The 18,924-nt window shown below is 51.0% G+C and overlaps 2 protein-coding genes across 3 annotated transcripts; one reads left to right on the top strand and one right to left on the bottom strand.

Moving 5' to 3' along the window:
- The first annotated feature begins 8,674 nt into the window (after positions 1-8,674).
- LOC120700433 (IQ domain-containing protein IQM1-like) lies at positions 8,675-11,126 on the top strand. The gene is made up of 5 exons (XM_039984669.1): positions 8,675-9,430; positions 9,531-9,619; positions 9,703-9,790; positions 9,924-10,256; positions 10,377-11,126. The coding sequence occupies exons 1-5, from the start codon at positions 8,804-8,806 to the stop codon at positions 10,899-10,901; spliced, it is 1,662 nt and encodes a 553-aa protein (XP_039840603.1). The 5' UTR covers positions 8,675-8,803; the 3' UTR covers positions 10,902-11,126.
- Positions 11,127-12,215: 1,089 nt separating this feature from the next.
- LOC120700434 (casein kinase 1-like protein 2) lies at positions 12,216-16,715 on the bottom strand. 2 transcript variants are annotated; one of them, XM_039984671.1, is made up of 14 exons: positions 16,332-16,715; positions 16,173-16,213; positions 15,563-15,632; positions 15,316-15,464; positions 15,064-15,159; positions 14,907-14,977; positions 14,570-14,631; positions 14,359-14,422; positions 14,198-14,282; positions 13,993-14,119; positions 13,792-13,874; positions 13,632-13,692; positions 13,014-13,156; positions 12,216-12,896 (listed from the first exon to the last, which is right to left on the bottom strand). In XM_039984671.1, the coding sequence occupies exons 1-14, from the start codon at positions 16,405-16,407 to the stop codon at positions 12,600-12,602; spliced, it is 1,425 nt and encodes a 474-aa protein (XP_039840605.1). In that variant the 5' UTR covers positions 16,408-16,715; the 3' UTR covers positions 12,216-12,599. The 2 variants fall into 2 exon arrangements, with proteins under 2 accessions (XP_039840605.1, XP_039840606.1); XM_039984672.1 differs by having other exon boundaries at positions 12,255-12,888; positions 16,332-16,688.
- Between the last annotated feature and the right edge of the window lie 2,209 nt (positions 16,716-18,924).

The raw sequence follows: 18,924 nt of genomic DNA, 5'->3' as shown, positions 1-18,924 counted from the left end.
TGGCGGCAGGCATGGCTGGGTGCGGCAGGGCATGACAAGGCTGGCAGCGGGCACGGCTAGGTGCGGCGGTGCATGGCAGGGCCGGCCTGGCACGGTCGGGAGGAAAGAGAGAGGATGGGCCCACAGAGATAGTGAAGCGATGGACTGAGGTAAAATAGCTCACGAGGGGTGCGGGATACCTAATCAGATAGCAAGCATTGGCAAATAAAGAAGCTGTTGGATCCAATTTTTACTCTTATTTGGCTATCTTTAGCTATCCAACTTCTTTTAGAGAAGCTGTTGGAGTTGCTCTTAGCCGTGGAAGGTGCACTGCGGCTATTCGTTCGTCCATCCGCGGCTACGCCCAACGTTCTTCTGCCCATGGCGAGAAACTGATGCCACCAAATGCGCGCGCCATTGTGTGATACTATAGGTTTATTTGGGCGCATTCTACTTTCAAAACAGTCACTCTATTTCACCAACTTTACTTCACTCCACCACTTGTAATCCATTCTATTTTGGAGAGCTCCACTCCGCAAATCATGTTGGCCCACTTCGGCCTATCTTTTCTCACTCACTGGTACCATCTTTACTCACCCACTTCCAAATGGGTATTCTACCTCTATCCATCCACAACCCACGCTGCATCTCGCCCTCGCTGTCGGCGCGCTTAGTTGCTGCTGCGTGACGCGGCTGGGTCCATCCCAAGGGCCGCAGCATGTTAGTGACCCCACATGTCAGCGACCTACTCACCTCCCCCTCCCCACGCGTGCTCATCTCCAATCCCCACCTGAGCGGCGCAGGGCCGGTTGGCCGGAGGGCGCGGCACGGCGGAGGGCTGTCCAGCGATAACGGCGACGTGGGAGGACAAGACGAGGCGAGGGCTCACCGGTGACTACGGCGGTATCGCAGGACAAGGCGATGGTGGCAGGGGATCAGACGCCGAGCTAGGCGGCGGCGAAGGATGGTTGTTGGTCATCGCCACATGCTGCTAGGAGGTCGTCGTCGCCGGGAGCTCGCAGATCTAGCAGGCGGAGGTCCTCCAAGCACCGCTGACATCGCCGTTCTCCCTTCCTCCCTCCGCCGGGGCAGCACTCCTTCCCTCCTCCTGTCCCGCGGCTGCCGCGCCTGTCCTCGAGGTCATCGCGGGAGATGGGCCGACGGGGAGTAGAACCGTGCCTGAGATGGACCGGCGAGGAGGAAGCGCGGCGCGAGAGATGGGCCGATGAGGAGTAGAACCACGTTGGAGATGGATCCGACGAGGAGGCGCGATGCGGCCTGAAGCGTCCCCTCATAAGAGAAGACTTAAATGTGATACAAATATCAGTCCCAGGAGGCTGATAACATATTTATTACATCAGATGGTACATCACCGTACAACTCTATGCGGTAATGGGCAGTGAAGCGCCACTATCGCGAGGATAACAACTAAAACCCATACAATGATATTAACTACGAAAAGGTCATCAGAGTCTTGCGCCATACAGAGTTCCTGTGGGTGACCTATCCACAGGCAAGGTTGGGTGCAGGATGGAACCCCTACTCAACGTCTTCGGGAACGAAGTCTGGATCTTCCTCTGTAAAAATTAGGAAAGGGGTGAGTACAAACGTACTCAGCAAGTCCAACCACACCCACGGAGAGGGTATAAACAGATTATAATGCATAGGGTAAATCAAGGATAAGGCTAGGGTTTAATTTGCGGAAAGCTAATTTTTATGTATGGGTTTATTTGAAAGAAAGGGGTTTTCAAAAGCCATTATCTTGCACTGAGTAACACGTAGGGTTGATTCACACAGGATCCAAGTTTTAAATTGCTACCGGACTCCTCATCTGCCGTAGCACACGGCACAACTACCGGACACTTTTCCAAAATAACTCACACCAACCCAACCATTCCCAGAAGAAACACTAGTTGTGTGACCAAACCGTAACTCGCCCAGTACCGTGGCCACGGCTATTCGAATAAATTTTATACTCTGCAGATGTGTGCAACTTTACCCACAAACGGGGTACCACAACACGATCACCTTAGTGTCGGTGCAGATCCCATCAAAGCCATTACCCACCTTAGCTAGACCTGACTAGCCACCACGGGATCCACCAAGGGGGTCATTGACCTATCACCGAGGTTTAACCGGGGCATAAATCACCACGATCTTATCCCTTCTCCTTGATCACCCGTTGCTCTCAGCACTCCTAATGGCTATCAGACCAACTTGTGGGGTTTATGCTAAGCCGTTGCCCATACAACGGTCGAGTGGTTTGCACGATGATGGAGTTAGGCAAGATGACACACCAATTCGGTCCTTAATTGTGACAAGATGGATATCTTCCTTCCTTGCTTAACCACACAGGTACGAGCACACCATTTGGCAATTCACACAGAAGTGCCATCCATCCCATCTAACCCATCTTTCAAAAATTTCACATTTTCCCTTTCCACACACTCACACATTTTTTCTTTTATAAAACAAGTTGTACCGGGTTCGAGGTCCTAAGCGTTCTAGCAGTGATTAACATCCAAACAGAATAACTCATATTCAGACATTAATCTAGGTGGTTAAGGAATGGATATAACAAATCAAGGGGTGGCTATCCAACTATGTTTTCACAGTCAAAACATATGCAGTTTTGTAAAACAGGCCAATAGGTTGTGTTTATAAAACTGGGACCAAATATGCATCAAAGGATGAGATTGAACTTGCCGTTCTCGAAGCCTTCCGGGAAGTCCTGATTGAGGTACTGTCCTTCGGGTTCGGGGTCGCAGAACTGGTCCTCATTCACTTGCTCCGCGGTACTGCTCGTCGACGGGTTCTCTCTCGTTCACACCGTGATCTACGACGCACACAAGCAAGAACACAATCAAGAAAAAGAAATAAAGGTTTTATCATTGAGCTTGAATCGGGAACAATTAAGATATGGAGATAGGAGTAATATTTTTGTGCGGTTTTCTAATAGCATGGCTGAAATTATGTTAGGGATAGCGTGGTAAAGTTTCAGGTCAAATAGAGAATGTTTGGCACATGAAATGATAGGTCGAAGAGGGGTTTAGAGGTTAAACCTGGGTTCAAGGGCCTCTTTGTAATTATTTTTTTGAAAGGGCAAGGGCTTGATTGGAATTTTAGAAAATAACCGGGCTATTAAAAAGGGTCAGGGGTATATTTGGAATTTTGTTTATATGGTGGAGGGACTAGTTCGCTAAATAAATAAAAGAGAAGGGCTTTTCTTTGAAAGAGCATCTAGGCCCCTAGTGGGTTTTGGTGTATTGATTGACAACACGATTAAAGAACTAACTTGTTGGCATGAGATTATGAGCAGGTATTTAATTTGTGGAATGATATAGCTCATGTATTGCAAGCAAATGTGTATGTCCCATTGGCAATCATTATTTGTGACAAGCTAGAATGAGAAAGAAAAATGGAAGAGCAAGGTATTCATATTTGATATGAAAGGCTCTAATATATTGTTGAAGTTTGTTAGTTAATGTGGGACTCAAAGTGGCAAGCAAAGTTGTAAAAGAAATTTGAGAGCAAGGTACTCATGATTGACATGAAGGCTCCAATATTTGCGAAGGCTTGTTTCGATCTATGATGGGATTCAAAGTGACAAGTAAAGATTTTGTGAATGAGACGTGATATGCTTATGCATAGTCTCAAATATAGAAGATCTTGTCACATGTGATAAATGGATGTTAACTTAAAAAGCAAGCAAGGCAAAAGAGAATGAGACATGAGTTGATGCATATATGATGTCTCAAATTGGAAAGCTTGCATATAAGATTGAATTGAGAATTCGAATTGACAATGAAGATTTCATGCATGACACAAATCAATATGAGTTCAAGATGGACGGCTAGGATAAAGGTAGAGGACCGAGAGGCGTGTTTCAAGAGGCTACACAAGCGATGGCTTGGGGGAGCAAAGAAACCGATACGGGTCAAAGGCTGGAGATCCTAAAGTCATGGAGAGCTCTATGTTGAAGAGTGTCATTATTCAAGAAAAGAAGGTGACTTGTGAATCAAGGTGGATTTCATTCCTATGCAATATAAAGATTCAAAGTCACTAGCTCAAAGCGGGTATGCTAAAAAAAAAAGAAGATGTTGATGCCCTCACGGTATTGATCGAAGAAAAGTCGGCATGATCATATTATGAAGAAGCTCAAGTAATTGTGGAAATTATATATTTCTTTTATGCACTTGAGTATAGGTATGACGTACTATTAAGAGGGATGCAACATCAGTAGGTTAGACAATACCAAAAGTGCTCAAACCAGTCCCTAGAGAGTTTAGCCTAAGGAGTGAGAGCTAACTGCAGAAAACAGAGAGGGACCGGTCTAACCGGTCTAAGGGACCGGTCTGACCGGTCTGAGCAGGGTGTGCCTCCAACGGCTAGTTTTCAAAATAGACCAGTCTGACCGGTCTAGGGGACCGGTCTGACCGGTCTAACACTGACAGGGCAACGGCTAGTTTTGTGAGAAGGGGTATTTATACCACATGACTTCACCCATTTGTGGGTGCTGATGCTAGAACATTTCAGAACATCTTGAGAGCCTTGTGAGCACTTGGAGAGTCCTCCCCAACCTCTCTTTTGTGAGAGTTGCTTGATTCAAGGTGAATATTTGAGTTGGGTTGAGTGAATCCATTCCTTGAGAGTCATTTGAGCAAGAGAGAAACATCCCAAGCTTTGAGCACTTAGGTTGCGTCGGCCAACTCGATTGAAGCATTTGTTACTCTTGGAGCATCGGCTCCTAGACGGCTAGGCGTCGCCGGCTAGCTCCCAAGGTTGTGGTGAGCAACGGCAAGTTTATTGCGGCTTCGATCATGTGCCAAGAGGGCGCATGGTCATATAGTGGAGAAGAGGAGATAGCTTGACCTTGGGGTCACTACGAGCTTCCTCAACGGAGAGTAGGATTCACACGTGGGTGCACGGGGTGAATCCGAACTTCGGTCAAACAAATCACCGTGTCTTCATTGCATCATCTCTATTTCGGTTTGATTTACTTACCTTGCATTTACAGTTTTGAGATTGAATTGTGCTTCCGCTCGATCTACTTGGGTGTGCTCTACTTGTGTGTAGGGACTTGTTTCTATTGTTAGAAATACTCTGCAAGACACATATCCCAAGTTTGTTATAGGTTCAATCTCGAGAGGGGACTTGTTCCCGCTGACTGGACTGTCTGCCTGCATAGACCGGTCTGACCGGTCTGGTATACTGATCTGACCGGTCCAGGCAGTCCCAGCAGGGATTAAGCACCAAATTTTGAAGAAATGCCTATTCACCCCCCCTCTAGGCTACGACATCGCGTGATCAAGATCCTTTCATTCTTTGAAAGGAACATATAGGGGGGAGCCCTTTAGAGAATAGAAAAAAGGGCAGGGGGGGTTGGGCAAAACGCCCTCCTTCTTCCTCTCCCCCGCGACCAAAACAGGGGAGGGGGAGGGACGGCGTACGGCAGCCTGGGGGCTCGGCGGCGGCCGGGTAGGAGGGGAAAAGGGGCAGGGCAGCGCGGGGAATTGACTCCCCTCCTCGATTTGAGGGGTGGCGGCGCCACGGCGGCGGGCGGCCGGCATGCGTGGCGAAGGCGCTGTGGGACCCGGTGGCGGCTAGGGCTAGGGGGAAACGGCGAGGGGAGCGAGGGTACCCCGCTGCTCTTCTCACCTAGGGCTGGGATGGAGCGAGGAGGTCGGCCCACGGGGGCCGACGGCGGTGGACAGAGGAGCTTGCGGCGGCGGCGATGCAGAGCTAGGGAGGAGGGCTGGAGGTGGCGGTCGGCATTGTGGAGCTCGGGAGCGACGCGGAGGCCTACTTATAGGCGGGATAAGGCGGTGGAACGGGCGGGGTGCGGCGGAGGCCGGCGAGCGGTGCGGCGAGCCTTAATGGCGCTCGGTGTCGCGGCACGACGGCGGCGCGATTCGCGGCGGCACCAGGATGACGCGACGGCTCGGGCAGGTCCTAGCGGTGCGCATGCACGTGGAGGGGCCCCGGGCCCTGTGCTTGTCGCCGAGCGGTTCGAGCGGCGAGGCGGCGGCGCTGTTGTTCTGCAGTGCGGCTCGGCGGCGCGAGCAGCGAAGCGGCCAGGCGAGGCACAGGGAGGCGGTGGCGGTGCGGCGAGCCCCGGGGTCGCGTGGAACGCGTGCTGCGCACAGGGCGCGCGCGCAGCGCGTGGGCATGCGGCCGGGCGTCGCGGCGAGCGGCGCGGCCACGTGGTGCGCGTGGGCCGGGGCACGCGCGTGGGCTGGGAAGGGGGTACGGCGTGCGGGGCAGGCGAGCAGGGCGCCGGGGAGGGGAGGCCGGGAGCAGACGCGCGCGCGTGCGTGGACGGCGCCAAGCTGGGCAGGCGCGCGCGTGCGCGTGGCCGGGGGGCAGAGAAGGATGGAGGAGAAGGGAGAAGGAGGGAGAAAAGAAAGGAAAAATGAAAATGAAAAAGAAAAAGAAACGGGGAAGGAGAAATAGAGAGAAAGAGGGAGGGAGATCGCGCCGGCGCCGATCGCGGCGACGACCGCGATTAGACGAGCACGCGCGCCGGTCGGGCGTGACGCGCGGAACAAGGAAGAACAGGGAGATGGTACGACGATTGGATTCGGATGACGGGACAGGTTTTTCGGGAGATTGGGAGATCGGGCGGGGACGATTTTCGGATGGATTGAGCTCAATGATGAAAAGAGATTTGAAAATATTTTTAGCGCGTGATTTGTTTTGGTAAATTTTTTGGGCTGTTACACGGCCTTCCTCGAGCTCCTCATTGGGAGATGGAGGCGGTGGAGGGGGGATGTGTCGGCAGAGGTGGGAGGAGCCGCCGGCGGGGGATGAGGCGGAAAGAAAGTTGATTTTTTCCTTTTGTTTTTCCTCCGGAGGGGTACGGGAAGCACATAACCAGTAGCGTGGTAGGTAATTCTACCCAACTCAACCAGCTCCACTATTTGGTGGAGCACCTCTTGAGGAGCTCCAAAAAAAGAATATGGAGTGGAGTGGGTCGGAGCTGGCTAACCTGTTTGGATTTTTCATGGAGTGGAGCTGTTTTTGGTAGAGCAGAGCTCTCACAAACACCCCTACATCTCTCTGGGGTCCAATTGGATATCGCTTCCGGTGATGAAAACCAAATCCACCACCTGAAGATGACGGTGCGCGGCCCATGAAAAAAAAGCCACTCACCCTTTCTCCTCTCACGCGCCGCCCACCATTGTCCCGCGCCGCCGGAGCCGTTCCCGCCTCACGTGTCTCCGTCCTTCTCCCCCCCGCGCCGCCCGCCATCCACCTCGACTCCGGCGGTTCCCGCCGTCCGCGCCCATTCTCTTCGCTGGATCCGCCACCACTGACCGTCACAAGTCCGACACAACCTCAGTCGAGAAGCGCCGCTCCCCCACCGCCTGCCCTTTCCACCGGATGTCCTCCGCCACCCGTGACTAGCTACGCCCCTCCCACAACCCGTCCCCACCGCCGGTCCGCCGCCACCCCGAGTCCTCCCTCTATGGGCGGTGGTGACTCCCCCCCCCCCCCCCCCGAGGCCCGAACCTTGAAACCCTAACCTAGCACGGCAACGAACAACGGTGAGTGCAGCGTGAGCACGACGGCGGGAAGACGGAGGAGGAAGGAGCAGCCGTACTTGGGCCGCCACGGGCTGAAATGGCAACCGGCACCTCTTCAGGCGATTGATCAAGAGTTTGTAGCGCGATTGATATATAGCCTCGGCGGAGCTGTGGTGCGTGCTTCCACCCCGGCCCGGCCGCTTCCTCGCCTCTGGCTACGAAAGGATCCAGAACCATCTTGCACGGCGCCCTGGCGCGTCGCGCCGGCCGGTGCCGTCCTGCTCCCGTCCTTGTCCCTAGCAGCAGCTCAACTAGCGTCGCTACAAAGCCGCCCTGACCACCTGACACCCTCGCCTAACTGGCCGCGCCGTCACCTCCTTGCCCCCACGTCCGTGGAACCCTACAAACTCGTCACGGACTGAGAAAGTTGGGTGACGACTGACGAGAAAATACAGGCAGTAGCTTTCCCGCGATCTCTGTTCCGTCTCCTCAATCACCAAGTATACTCCGATCCGTGCCGTGCCGGCCGGTGCCGGCGAGGGCGCGACACGCAGCGGTCAGTGGATCGGCCGGAGACACGCAGTGGTCAGTGGATTCTTCCGGGAAGACATTCACCCAAGCGGTCGCTGTTGGACCGCGACGAGAGTCCGGACCCGACCCCCTGGGCGCGCGATCGATCGTCGGTTGGACCGGAGGGAATGCGCGTGCGTTTGACGAGAACCCATCGACGCGGCCGGTTTAATTTCATCCTATTCCTACCGATGGAGCCCCCATGGCATGCGCCGATGGATGCCGCCCACCCATGCCGTGGAAACCAAGACGAGACGAGCGAGGCAGGGCAGGTGCGTGTGCACGCAGACGCCGACGCGGTTTTACCGGCGGCCGGGCGATCGAGCTGCCTGCAGAGCTGAGCGCGCTGGGCTGGCGGTCGGGGTCGGGGGGTGCGACCGGATCCGCGGCGCGCGACCACCCGCCCGCGCACGTCGCCTCGCCGCTGCGTGGCTGCGTCTGCGTGCGTGCGGTGCTCCGTGGACTCGTCCCCCCCCCCCCCCCCCCCCCCCCCCCCCCCCCGCGCCCGTCGCCTTCGTCGGCTCGTCGCGGCAGCGGCCTGGGCCGCACTTATATATGCAGACGCACCATTCGTCTTGTCTCCATCTCCGATCCATCGCCCCAAGATCACGGAGCAGCTAGCTAGCCCAGCCGCCGGAACAGCAAGGCATCCATCCATTCCAAGCCTCCAACAAATCCAGCTCAGTTCCAACTTCCAAGGCGCGCGCGCCGATCGAGGAAAGGAACCTATGCCTCTGCGGTCGCCGCCGGGGGCAGCCGATCGGAATGCCGCGTCGCCCAAGCTCCTGGACGACATGCCGGCGAGGTCGCCCAAGCTGCTCAGGAGCAACTCCTCCAAGAAGGTAGCGGCGGCAAGCAGCCTGGAGCGGGCCATCCTCAGCTTCAAGACCTGGGAGCCCGACGCCGCTTGCGCCGCCGCCCGTGCTCCGGCGGCCGACGACCATGCCGCGCCGCCGACGCCGCCGTCGCCCGTGCGCCGCATCCACGGCGCGAGGCCGGGGCGGCTGGCCCTCGGCCCCCAGAGCCCCCTCGCCGCCGCCCGGAGGCAGCCGCCGGAGCAGGGCGCGCGCTCGCCGCTGCACGAGGCCGCCGCCACCACGGTGCAGAAGATGTTCAAGGGCCACCGCACGCGCCGGAGCCTCGCCGACTGCGCCATCGTGGTGGAGGAGCTGTGGTGGAAGCTCTACGACCAGGCGTCGCTGGACCGCAAGTCCGTATCCTTCTTCGCCGGCGGCAAGCAGGAGACGGCGGCGTCGCGGTGGGTCAGGGCCGGCAAGCGCATCGCCAAGGTCGGCAAGGGCCTCTGCAAGGACGACAAGGCGCAGCAGCTGGCGCTCCGCCATTGGCTCGAAGCGGTAACCACGCGCAACCTGAATTCCCATTGCCCCTCTCATCTACTTCAATACGTAGCAGTATGATTCATGCTCCGTGCCTGTTCATGGCAACGACCAACAGATCGACCCGCGGCATCGCTACGGCCACAACCTGCATCTCTACTACGACATCTGGTTCCAGACCTCCAGCACCGAGCCATTCTTCTACTGGTGCGTGTGCATAGCTCATCTGATGCCATGCGTTTCTTCTCCTCCTGATTACCGAATACTGATTGGGCATTCCTGCCGATCAGGCTTGACATTGGAGCCGGACGGGAGATCCATCACCCGAGCTGCCCGAGGACCAAGCTCAACTCGCAGCTCGTCATGTACCTGGGAATGGTGCGTACGTCGCCGTCGTTGCCTCGTTCCATCCATCAAAGTCGTCGCGTCAGTTTGTTTGTTTGTTTGTTTTCGTGGCTGACTGACTGAACCAGCCTGTTGCGATTGTGAACGCGATCCAATGAAAATTCAGAACGAGCGCGCCGCCTACGAAGTGGTCGTGGAAGACGGGAGGCTGACGTACCTGCAGAGCGGCCTCCTCGTCAACACCACCGACGAGTCCAAGTGGATCTTCGTGCTCAGCACCAGCCGGTCGCTCTACGTGGGCCAGAAGAAGAAGGGCCAGTTCCAGCACTCCAGCTTCCTGGCCGGCGGCGCGACGTCGGCCGCCGGGAGGCTGGTCGCCAAGGACGGCGTCCTCAAGGCCATCTGGCCGTACAGCGGCCATTACCTCCCGACCGAGGAGAACTTCAACGAGTTCATCAGCTTCCTGCAGGAGCACAACGTCGACCTGACCAACGTCAAGGTATCTATATGCTCCATCTATTGTTCATCATTCTTGATGGTCAATATAACGATGGAATTGCTGGTGGACACTCTGCTTGCACTGTTCTGACGACGAATGGTCGCCTGATGCTTCGTTCAGAGATGCTCGGTGGACGACGACGAGTACCCGTCGCTGAAGCGGAAGCAGGCCTCGGACGCCGAGCCGTCGTCGCAGCAGGAAGAGGAACCCAAAGAGACGGCCGGTCCGGCCGCGATGGCGGTGATAGAGGAAGGAACTGATGCTCCGGCGGAGGCAGCGGACGCCGTGAGCGGCGAGATCAGCGGCCGCGCGCAGGTGAAGTGGACGAGCGGCGCCGGCGCGCGCATCGGCTGCGTCCGGGACTACCCGGCGGAGCTGCAGAGCCGGGCGCTGGAGCAGGTGAACCTGTCGCCCAACAGGCCGGCAGCGGCGGCGGCGCAGCCGGGGCCGATCCCGTCGCCGCGCCCGAGCCCGCGGATCAGGCTGTCGCCGCGGGTGCAGTACATGGGCATGGCCGCGAGCCCCGGCGCGCGGCCTCTGAAGCAGCAGTGCCTGGGCCTCCGGCCGCTGACGGTGCGCCTCACGCTGCCCAGCAGCAAGAGCAGCAAGGCCAGCAACTCGACAGTTAATCCATCACTGAATTGATTAACCGTTGCTTCTTTTGGATCCTGCGGTGTACAGTAGGTAACTAGAGTTTGACACTAATTTGTTTTTTGTAATCTTTGTTGCTTTTGTTCTTGATCTGACCTGTAACTGTAATTAAGAAAATGGCTGCACACACAATGCAGCCGCCCGGCGTGTACAGACGCTGTGACCTGCAGAGACTTAATTGCTTTGTTGATCTGAAAGGAAGAAAGACACTCTGTTAGCTGCAACCAGCCAATAGTGTTTTTCTCTCACACCAAACCAGCACCAGCCATCAGTCACCAGCCACCAGCCAGCCAGCAGTACTTTTCTCTCACAACAAATCAACACCAGCCACCAGTCACAGCACAGCGAATAGAGTGAGAGTCATCTGCTATTGTCTGCTCTGGTTATAGTCAAGATTAGCAAGGACAGCACGGAACGCCTCCCAAATCAGTTGGCTCAGCTGCTTTTCACGGCCTGAATTGGAATGAACCGCAGTTCGTCGTCCTTCTCTCAGACATGCAGGTAGCGGTGATAATGGATCATGGCCCTAGTGGATTCTTCACAGTCCAATAAAACTTTATTAGTTCAAAATTATATTATATTAGAGCTCAACCCTTCCAAAGTCCGACCTTTAGATTAGTTCAAAATCTTAGCTCTTTACCACCCCTGCATTACATGCAGGTCACTTCAGATTGATCCTCGTCAAACCTAACTAAAAATTGAACTGTACCGTGAGTTCGAGAACGACAAAGACCGCAGTCGACTTGAAAAAAAAAAACAAAACTGAGCTTTTCTTTTGACCAGCAATGCAGCTTCATAGAAAGTGAAGGCAAAAACTCAAGGCACGTGCCGCCGCGGTCAAACGCTTTTGGATTTTTGGCTCCGTACGAAACCATTGAGAATCGCTTCGCGTTGTCATTCTGTGACGCCAACGCCGCGCGCAGGCATTAGCCAAGCACAGAATTTCCATGGCTGCTACTACTTCTTACCGACCGACCCAGGCCTTTTCACCGCTTGGCTTTGGTTGGCTGGCCACGGTCATTGCCAACGCAGCAGCATGAATCAACAAATTGCCAACCAAAGCTCCAGGAAAGTTCCTGGTTACTGCAGTGCAGCAACAGAACCAATGGCCACACCGAAAGCAACCATGTCAGCCATGGATGTACGATCCCGTCAAACAAACATGTACATTTTCCTCAGAGCATTCGTTCTTCCAAAAAAGCACAAGTTTTAACCGACGACCAAATCACACATTCACACTAACAATCTCAGAACTGTCACAAGCACCATAAAAATCTCAAGAGGCAAGGCATTGCAGTTGCCGAAATCTAGGAATTGCACCAGAGCCGGCGCCATAAAAGTGATAAATTCTCCCAAAATGTTCAAAGCTTTCCCAAGCGGACATTGAATTCCAAAGCAGCACATTGCATCAAACGCGAACCTGCACAAATCTTAGAATAATCCCCATCGTTCACAGGACTCAGCGCCCTTCCGCGCAATTAAACAAATGCCAAACTGTACAACGGAGGCTAAGCATAGCCATCGACACAGTTTCAAACAGCCATCAACCCAACACGCTTAGGCTCACTCACCCAAACCTCTTATTAGCCAGCCACCCCTCGGTACTTCCATCTCATCAGCCGGTGGTAAATGGGGCATCATATGGGGGGCAGCGCACCGTTGATGCACCCTGTCCGGTCCCAAGACACGAGGCTAATAGTGAACCCTGTCATCACCGTCGAAATTCAGGCCCTGCATGCCCCTGATAGTGGACTCGTAGTTCTTCAGGTTAGATGAGTGGCGCCTGCCAGATGACGAGCGCCTGCCATCCGAGGAGTCAGGCATCTGCGGGCTCCACCGTGGAGCTCCTGACCTCTGGAATGTCCCTGGGCTTGCGTCAGTAGTACGACTACGCGTTTGCTCCGCTTCAGTGCTTGGTTCTCGGCTACTAGAGACAGCAGGCCGCCTTGACGATCCGCTTGAACGTCCCAAAAAAGTCGAACTGGAGAACTACATGTCATTTAAGGGTCAGATAATACATAGCAACTTACACGAGCGCTCCAGAGTCCTCCGCTGCTTCTCATCATACAGCAATATCAAAAAACATGAAAATGTCTAACAACTCACCACAGCATCTTTCGATGTCGATTGCTCATGTTGAACAGGGGACTTCTGCTTGGCTAGGCTGCCAGCATTTATAGCCGGTGGTGGAACCTGCCGACGCGTTGCGTCCATGTCTGACCACCCACTTCTCCTTCCCTCTTCAGTGCCTATATAAAGTTATCAGACAATCAAAACTACATAGAATTCCTTAGGTTGGTAATAGAGTAGAATAGGCACTGACCAGCAAAAACAATTATTTCATTACCACTTGAATGCTTTAAGATCATAAGGATCTTGGAGTAATGCAACACAAAATTAAAGAAGCTAGGATCACACAATATAATTAGTTTCTACCATCATGTCACTACTGTAATAATTTTGTAGCTGGAAGCCTTTTTAGAACTATATCTAAGTTTCCCAAAGAGTGATATTTAATCTGACTCCATGGATGTTACTAACCAAAAAAAATCGGTAAATTAATGACAGGTTGCTTGAAATTTATCTTTTCACAAAAGAAACAGGTAGCAAGATACCATCAGAAATTCCGAATTCTAACATCCAAGATGAAGGGGCGGATCCTGCAACTATGTATGAGTGGTATTTGGTATAGACTGCTTAAATAAGAATTAATGAGTATCAAACCTGAATGCCTATTATTGTTTGCCACAGGAGCCATCCCAGAGCTTTGTCCTACCGCTGGAGCCTAATAAGTGGTTATGAGCAAATAGTCATACAAAAAACCCATGTGTACAGCACTGCAGCGTTGAAGAAAGGTGACAGGGTGAGAAATTGATGTACTGACAATTGCATGAGGAGGAGCACTGGTCATCTGTGCCTGCTGGTACTTTAGGATTGTCCAGTCAAAAACGTAATCAAACTGAAAGCCTGCATTATGGGAAACATATAATTCCAGGTTAGGATTTTGCAACACTGAAACTCTTAAACATTGTTTCGTCCTTGATAAATATTGAATGTATTAACAAAATTAAAACAGTAAACCAACCTTCTCGGATAAAAAGGTCTCTGAACAATCTCTTCAGATATTGATAGTCTGGCGCATCTTCGAAGCGTAGTGAGCGGCAGTAATGGAAGTAAGAAGCAAATTCGGTAGGATATCCACGACAGAGGGCCTGCAACAATTGAGGGAACACAATAAAAACCAATATGCCAAAGGTAAACACAGTTACTTTTAGAGAACAATGGTTTACCTCAGTTGAAGTAGCAATTTTTCTTTCGCTGATCTTTTCATACTTTTGTTTCTTGTTCCCAGCTTTCAGACCCTGCCAAGGAAGGCTGACAGTAATAAAACCATGTGTTAATACATCACAAAGTCAGAAATGAAACAATGAACCAGGTTTTGTTAAACAACCTTCCTCTCAAGAAGTACATCAGTACATATCCAAGAGATTCCATGTCATCTCTCCGGCTTTGTTCTATGTGAAGCAAAACACCAATAGTGGTATCAAAACGAAAGGATGCAGAAAGGCAAGAGAAATTTGCCAGGAATCCAGAAACTGCATGCCTCGAAATAGGAACCACCGGATAAAGGAGTCAGTATTGACCATTAAAATAAAACCTACCAATTCCAAGGTGGGTATTCACACTTGCATATCTTGCTGTTCCAGTTAAGTTCTTGTTCTCTCTGCATTTAAATAGACAAGGTTGAAGGTTCATGTATTTTAAATGGAGCTGATTTCCGAAATCAAAGAGATTATGTTCATTTATTTGAATTTAGAGAGGTACATGGAACAAATCTCAAACATGAGGATAGAATAATTAGGGATCCAGTGTGGCAGAATCAGAACTACAGCAGTAAAATATATTGTTGAGGATATTGTAGAGTGGGTACACCTCAAAAATGGAAAGAAATATAAACTTATATGACTGTTTCGAGTAAATAAGTCATAGCTTGTTTACCTGTATGGGATGTGCTGGTGTGTTGATGTATCTCTGTACTTCTTTGCAAGTCCAAAATCTATAACGTAAACCTATACAGAGATTAAAAGCAATTTATTAAATGCACCTGCTTTTAAAAACGTGGGTAAAAGCAGATCGCAGGGATATAACTAATCACCTGGTTTGCCCTTTTTCCGAGGCCCATGAGAAAATTGTCTGGCTTGATATCTCTATGTAAGAATGACTTGGAATGGACAAACTCAACTCGGTTGATCTAAGAAAATAGAGTATGTTAATACTACAAGCAAATAAATTAAAGCAGATGAGATTATGTTGGACAGCATTAATGCTTCATGGAAACTTGAACATAAAATATAGAAAGCAAGCAAACAGAATAGAGAATTAGTCATGTCTTAATGATGAAGCATACCATTTGATCAGCAAGCATCAAAACAGTTTTGAGGGACAGCTTCCTGTTACAAAAACTGAAAAGATCTTCGAGGCTTGGTCCCAGTAAATCCATAACCAAAACATTGTAATCACCCTCAACACCAAACCACTTAACATTTGGAATTCCAACTGCACATAGATCGAAAATGAGAGTCAACACCCATGTCCAAAGAAAGACAGTGAATAAGGTGATGATAAAAATAAAACAAAGTGCGTTTTAATATTACTTCCTCCTTGAAGTATTCTGTATAATTTTGACTCGTAAAGCAATTGAGGATGTTTTGTCTTGACATTTTCCTGGATAAAACATCAGAAACAACAAGGTTGTCATCCATCCATGCATGAAGCCGACTGATGGAAACAATAAAAAGATGCCAAAAAAAGCCTAACACATATTTCATAGCATGGCACCATATAAAGTCCATAACTGCCACAATCAAAATCTACATAGTTAAGCAATGAATTCTTTCTTCAGCAACATTGATATGGCCCATGTTTCTAATTCTCATAGTAAGACAATAAGAATTTAACTCGAACAGCTAAACAGAAGTTTCCGGCCAACATACCAACATTCTCAAGCTGGTTATTAGTTATGTGTGTGTATTACCAACCATGTGCATTAGCAAAATACATTAACAAGTGAGTTAGTCGAGCAATAGCTGCTAGTTGAATCAAACGAAATAACTATTTCCACAAGCACGAAGCAAAAAATTCCTACATGGAACATATAATTCAACATGCGCACACTACACTAGATCAGTTATTCTTATTTGCCAAGATAAAATCGCAAATCACCCAAGACTGCAAAATCAGGAAAAAAAATACTAAGAAACTCACCAGTTTTATTGCGACCTCCTCGTTGGTCTGCACGTTGGTACCTGCAAATCCACACGGAGAGACCCAGGCCGACGGTGGGGAAAAAGGACTCATCAGCCGCTGGTAAAGACGGGGATTTTGGAACCAAAACAAGATCTTTGAGAGTAATTGTGCACGAACCGAGGAAGATCTCCCCGAAAGAGCCGCTCCCCAGCTTGCGGCCGACGCGGAACCTGTTGCCGATGCGCGGCTCCATGGCTGCGGCAAGCGCGTCGATGGAGACGATCCCGGGAATCAGCAGATGCAGACGGAGCCTGCCATGCGGTAATCGAATGGATTCAGTCTGACGCTCCGGGGGATTCGGGGCTAGGGCTCGAGTGGATCGGAGTGGAGGGGATTGGGGATTTTCGCTCTCCTTTTTCCTCTTTCGTGCTGCTGGTGTCCTTATTTTCTCGAGCACGGCCTGCACGGGGGCCGCGGCTGCTAGGCTAAAAGGAGAAATTACTGAGAAATCGAGGTGTCCGACAGTAAAGATACTAACGGAATGGGCGTTGCTGTTTGGTGCGCCTAGTTTCCCTGTTCCCGTTCCCCTTCCCCTTTCCCCTCTAGCCAGCCGCCTCGCCTGACTTGCATCTGACCGACCCCTTGTGTTCCGTTCAGACCTATGTTTGCAATACTTAAATTGGGAAACTACTGCTGGTGGTAGACAACTCGAGTAATTAAGTGAAAATTCAGATGTGTTGAAACAGTACATTTGTACATACACTATCCATTGAAATTTCCTGAAGAAGACTACTATGATATTCCAGAGCTCAGCAAGTAGTTTCTCCTTAATATAGTTCATGAATGGTCAGGATAAGAGATGAGAAGATGGTGAAAGAATGGCTCGCTAAAATAGTGGAGGGCAAGAAACTAAACCATATGAAGAGGTATAGAGACAGAGGGGGAAGATAACTGGCTAGGTGGCTGTCAATGGCGTTGTTGTCTCTTTTGGTGGGTGTAGCCAGCGGAATACGTAGATTATTTCTAATAATGATATCATAATTATCAAAATATGACATATTGCAAAACTCAAGATATCATGTGACACCTAATACATACAAGGCTCCAAGTAGAATTAGTTAACAAATGCAACATACATTTGTCATCCAGTCGTTCCACTTCTACCTAGTACAACTACTTGCTTCGTAATGTCCGTAGCTTTAAATTCTCTTTAGATTTCACATATGTTTTTTTACTATAAAATAGTGATGGGAAGCCTGATGATATAAACAATATTCCTTATTACAATAGTTTTATGTGCTCGCTTTATTTCCTAGACCCTTCATAGCAATATAAATGCGTATAGCTAGAAATGGACTTATTTCGGGATAAAGAGACTAGAAGATCAATATAACGTTTTTGACAATTGAAGTATATATATTGGCAATACTGATGGTAGTATTTACATGTAACGAAATTCATCCCATGACTGTCGGTGTTTTACCGTCGGATTCTCTGAGGGGTATCCCGAGGAGAGTGGTTATGAGTAGGGACTCGCCGAGATCAGAACGCGATGATGCAAGGAACACAAGAATTTAGACAGGTTCGGGCCGCCGGAGCGTAATACCCTACGTCATGTGTGGTGGTTTGTATTCCCTCTGGTATTGTTCGATGTTTTGGAGGGGTCCCCGTCCGCCCTTATATAGTCTAGGAGAACAAGGTTATATGGAAAGTCCTAGCCGAGTACGTTTAGAGCCCTACTCCGAGTGGGTCGGGTAGTTTCCTTGTATTTAGGCTAGTTCTACTGTTGTACGAGTAGTTACAGTAGAGGTAGGGCGTGCCCATGCAGTACTCCCTACTCTAAAATATTCCATGCCCATAAGCAGTCCTGCTGCCTCGGGTCTGACAAGCCCCCGAGCTCTTCGTAGTCGAGTCCTGCAAGCGTCGAGTGTTTCTGATGACGATCATCGAGTGCTTTCGGATGCCTCTTGATTCCGTTGCTCAGGCTTGGAATCTTTCGAGCGCTTCGAGTAGTCTTCCGAGTACTTCCCTAGCTGCATCGAGGCTATGAGGTGCTCTAGCCCTGTCAGACCCGGGCAGCGGGATTGCTTATAGGCATAGAATATTCTAGAGTAAGGGATAGCTCATGGATGTACCTTACCTCTTTTGTAACTACTCGAATAGGCATAGAACTAACTGCAGTACAAAGGAAACTACCCGATTGTGTTGTAGTCGGACTCCAACTGTATTCAGCTAGGACTTTCCATGTAACCTTGTCCCACCGGATATTAAGGGCGGGCAGGGACCCCCTCTAAACAATCATCAACACCTAAGGCAATACAAACCACACAAGACGTAGGGTATTACGCAAACTCGCGGCCCGAACCTATCTAAATCTTTGTGTTCCTTGTACCATCGAGTTCTAGAGCAGTCGATCCCTACCTACAAACCCTAATGCTAAGGGTATCCCTGAGCAGGCTTGGCGGTAAGCACCGACAGCTGGCACGCCAAGTAGGGGATTCGGCGAGTTCACCAACGAATTCGATGGCCGGATCAAGCAACGCCAACAGCGTGCCAGAGGGCACGACTTTCGTTTTTGGTTCCTGGACTTGCACAGCTGATGGAACGGGAGGCTTTTCCAGCCACCTTGTCACGTCTAACTCGCCTAAATCAAAAACCCGCTCCCAACTCGCCGGCATCTGCGAGTCCGCGGATCTCGACGAGAAAAGAGTTCCACCCGAGCTCGACTCGGACAACCCAGGAAACGTGACAACCCAAAACCAAACTCTTG

The sequence above is a fragment of the Panicum virgatum genome, chromosome 3K (assembly GCF_016808335.1).
Source record: "Panicum virgatum strain AP13 chromosome 3K, P.virgatum_v5, whole genome shotgun sequence".
Taxonomy (NCBI): domain Eukaryota; kingdom Viridiplantae; phylum Streptophyta; class Magnoliopsida; order Poales; family Poaceae; genus Panicum; species Panicum virgatum.
The sequence above is the reverse complement of the archived record's forward strand: the minus strand, read 5'-3'. Positions and strand labels throughout refer to the sequence as shown.

Coding starts and splice junctions, on each gene's coding strand:
- LOC120700433 (XM_039984669.1), top strand. CDS start 8,804: ATGCCTCTGCGGTCGCCGCCGGGGGCAGCCGATCGGAATGCCGCGTCG. Junction 9,431..9,530: donor TCCGCCATTGGCTCGAAGCG/GTAACCACGCGC, acceptor AACGACCAACAG/ATCGACCCGCGGCATCGCTA. Junction 9,791..9,923: donor TCGTCATGTACCTGGGAATG/GTGCGTACGTCG, acceptor ATGAAAATTCAG/AACGAGCGCGCCGCCTACGA.
- LOC120700434 (XM_039984671.1), bottom strand. CDS start 16,407: ATGGAGCCGCGCATCGGCAACAGGTTCCGCGTCGGCCGCAAGCTGGGG. Junction 15,160..15,315: donor TGATGCTTGCTGATCAAATG/GTATGCTTCATC, acceptor CTATTTTCTTAG/ATCAACCGAGTTGAGTTTGT. Junction 12,897..13,013: donor CGACATCGAAAGATGCTGTG/GTGAGTTGTTAG, acceptor AATGACATGTAG/TTCTCCAGTTCGACTTTTTT.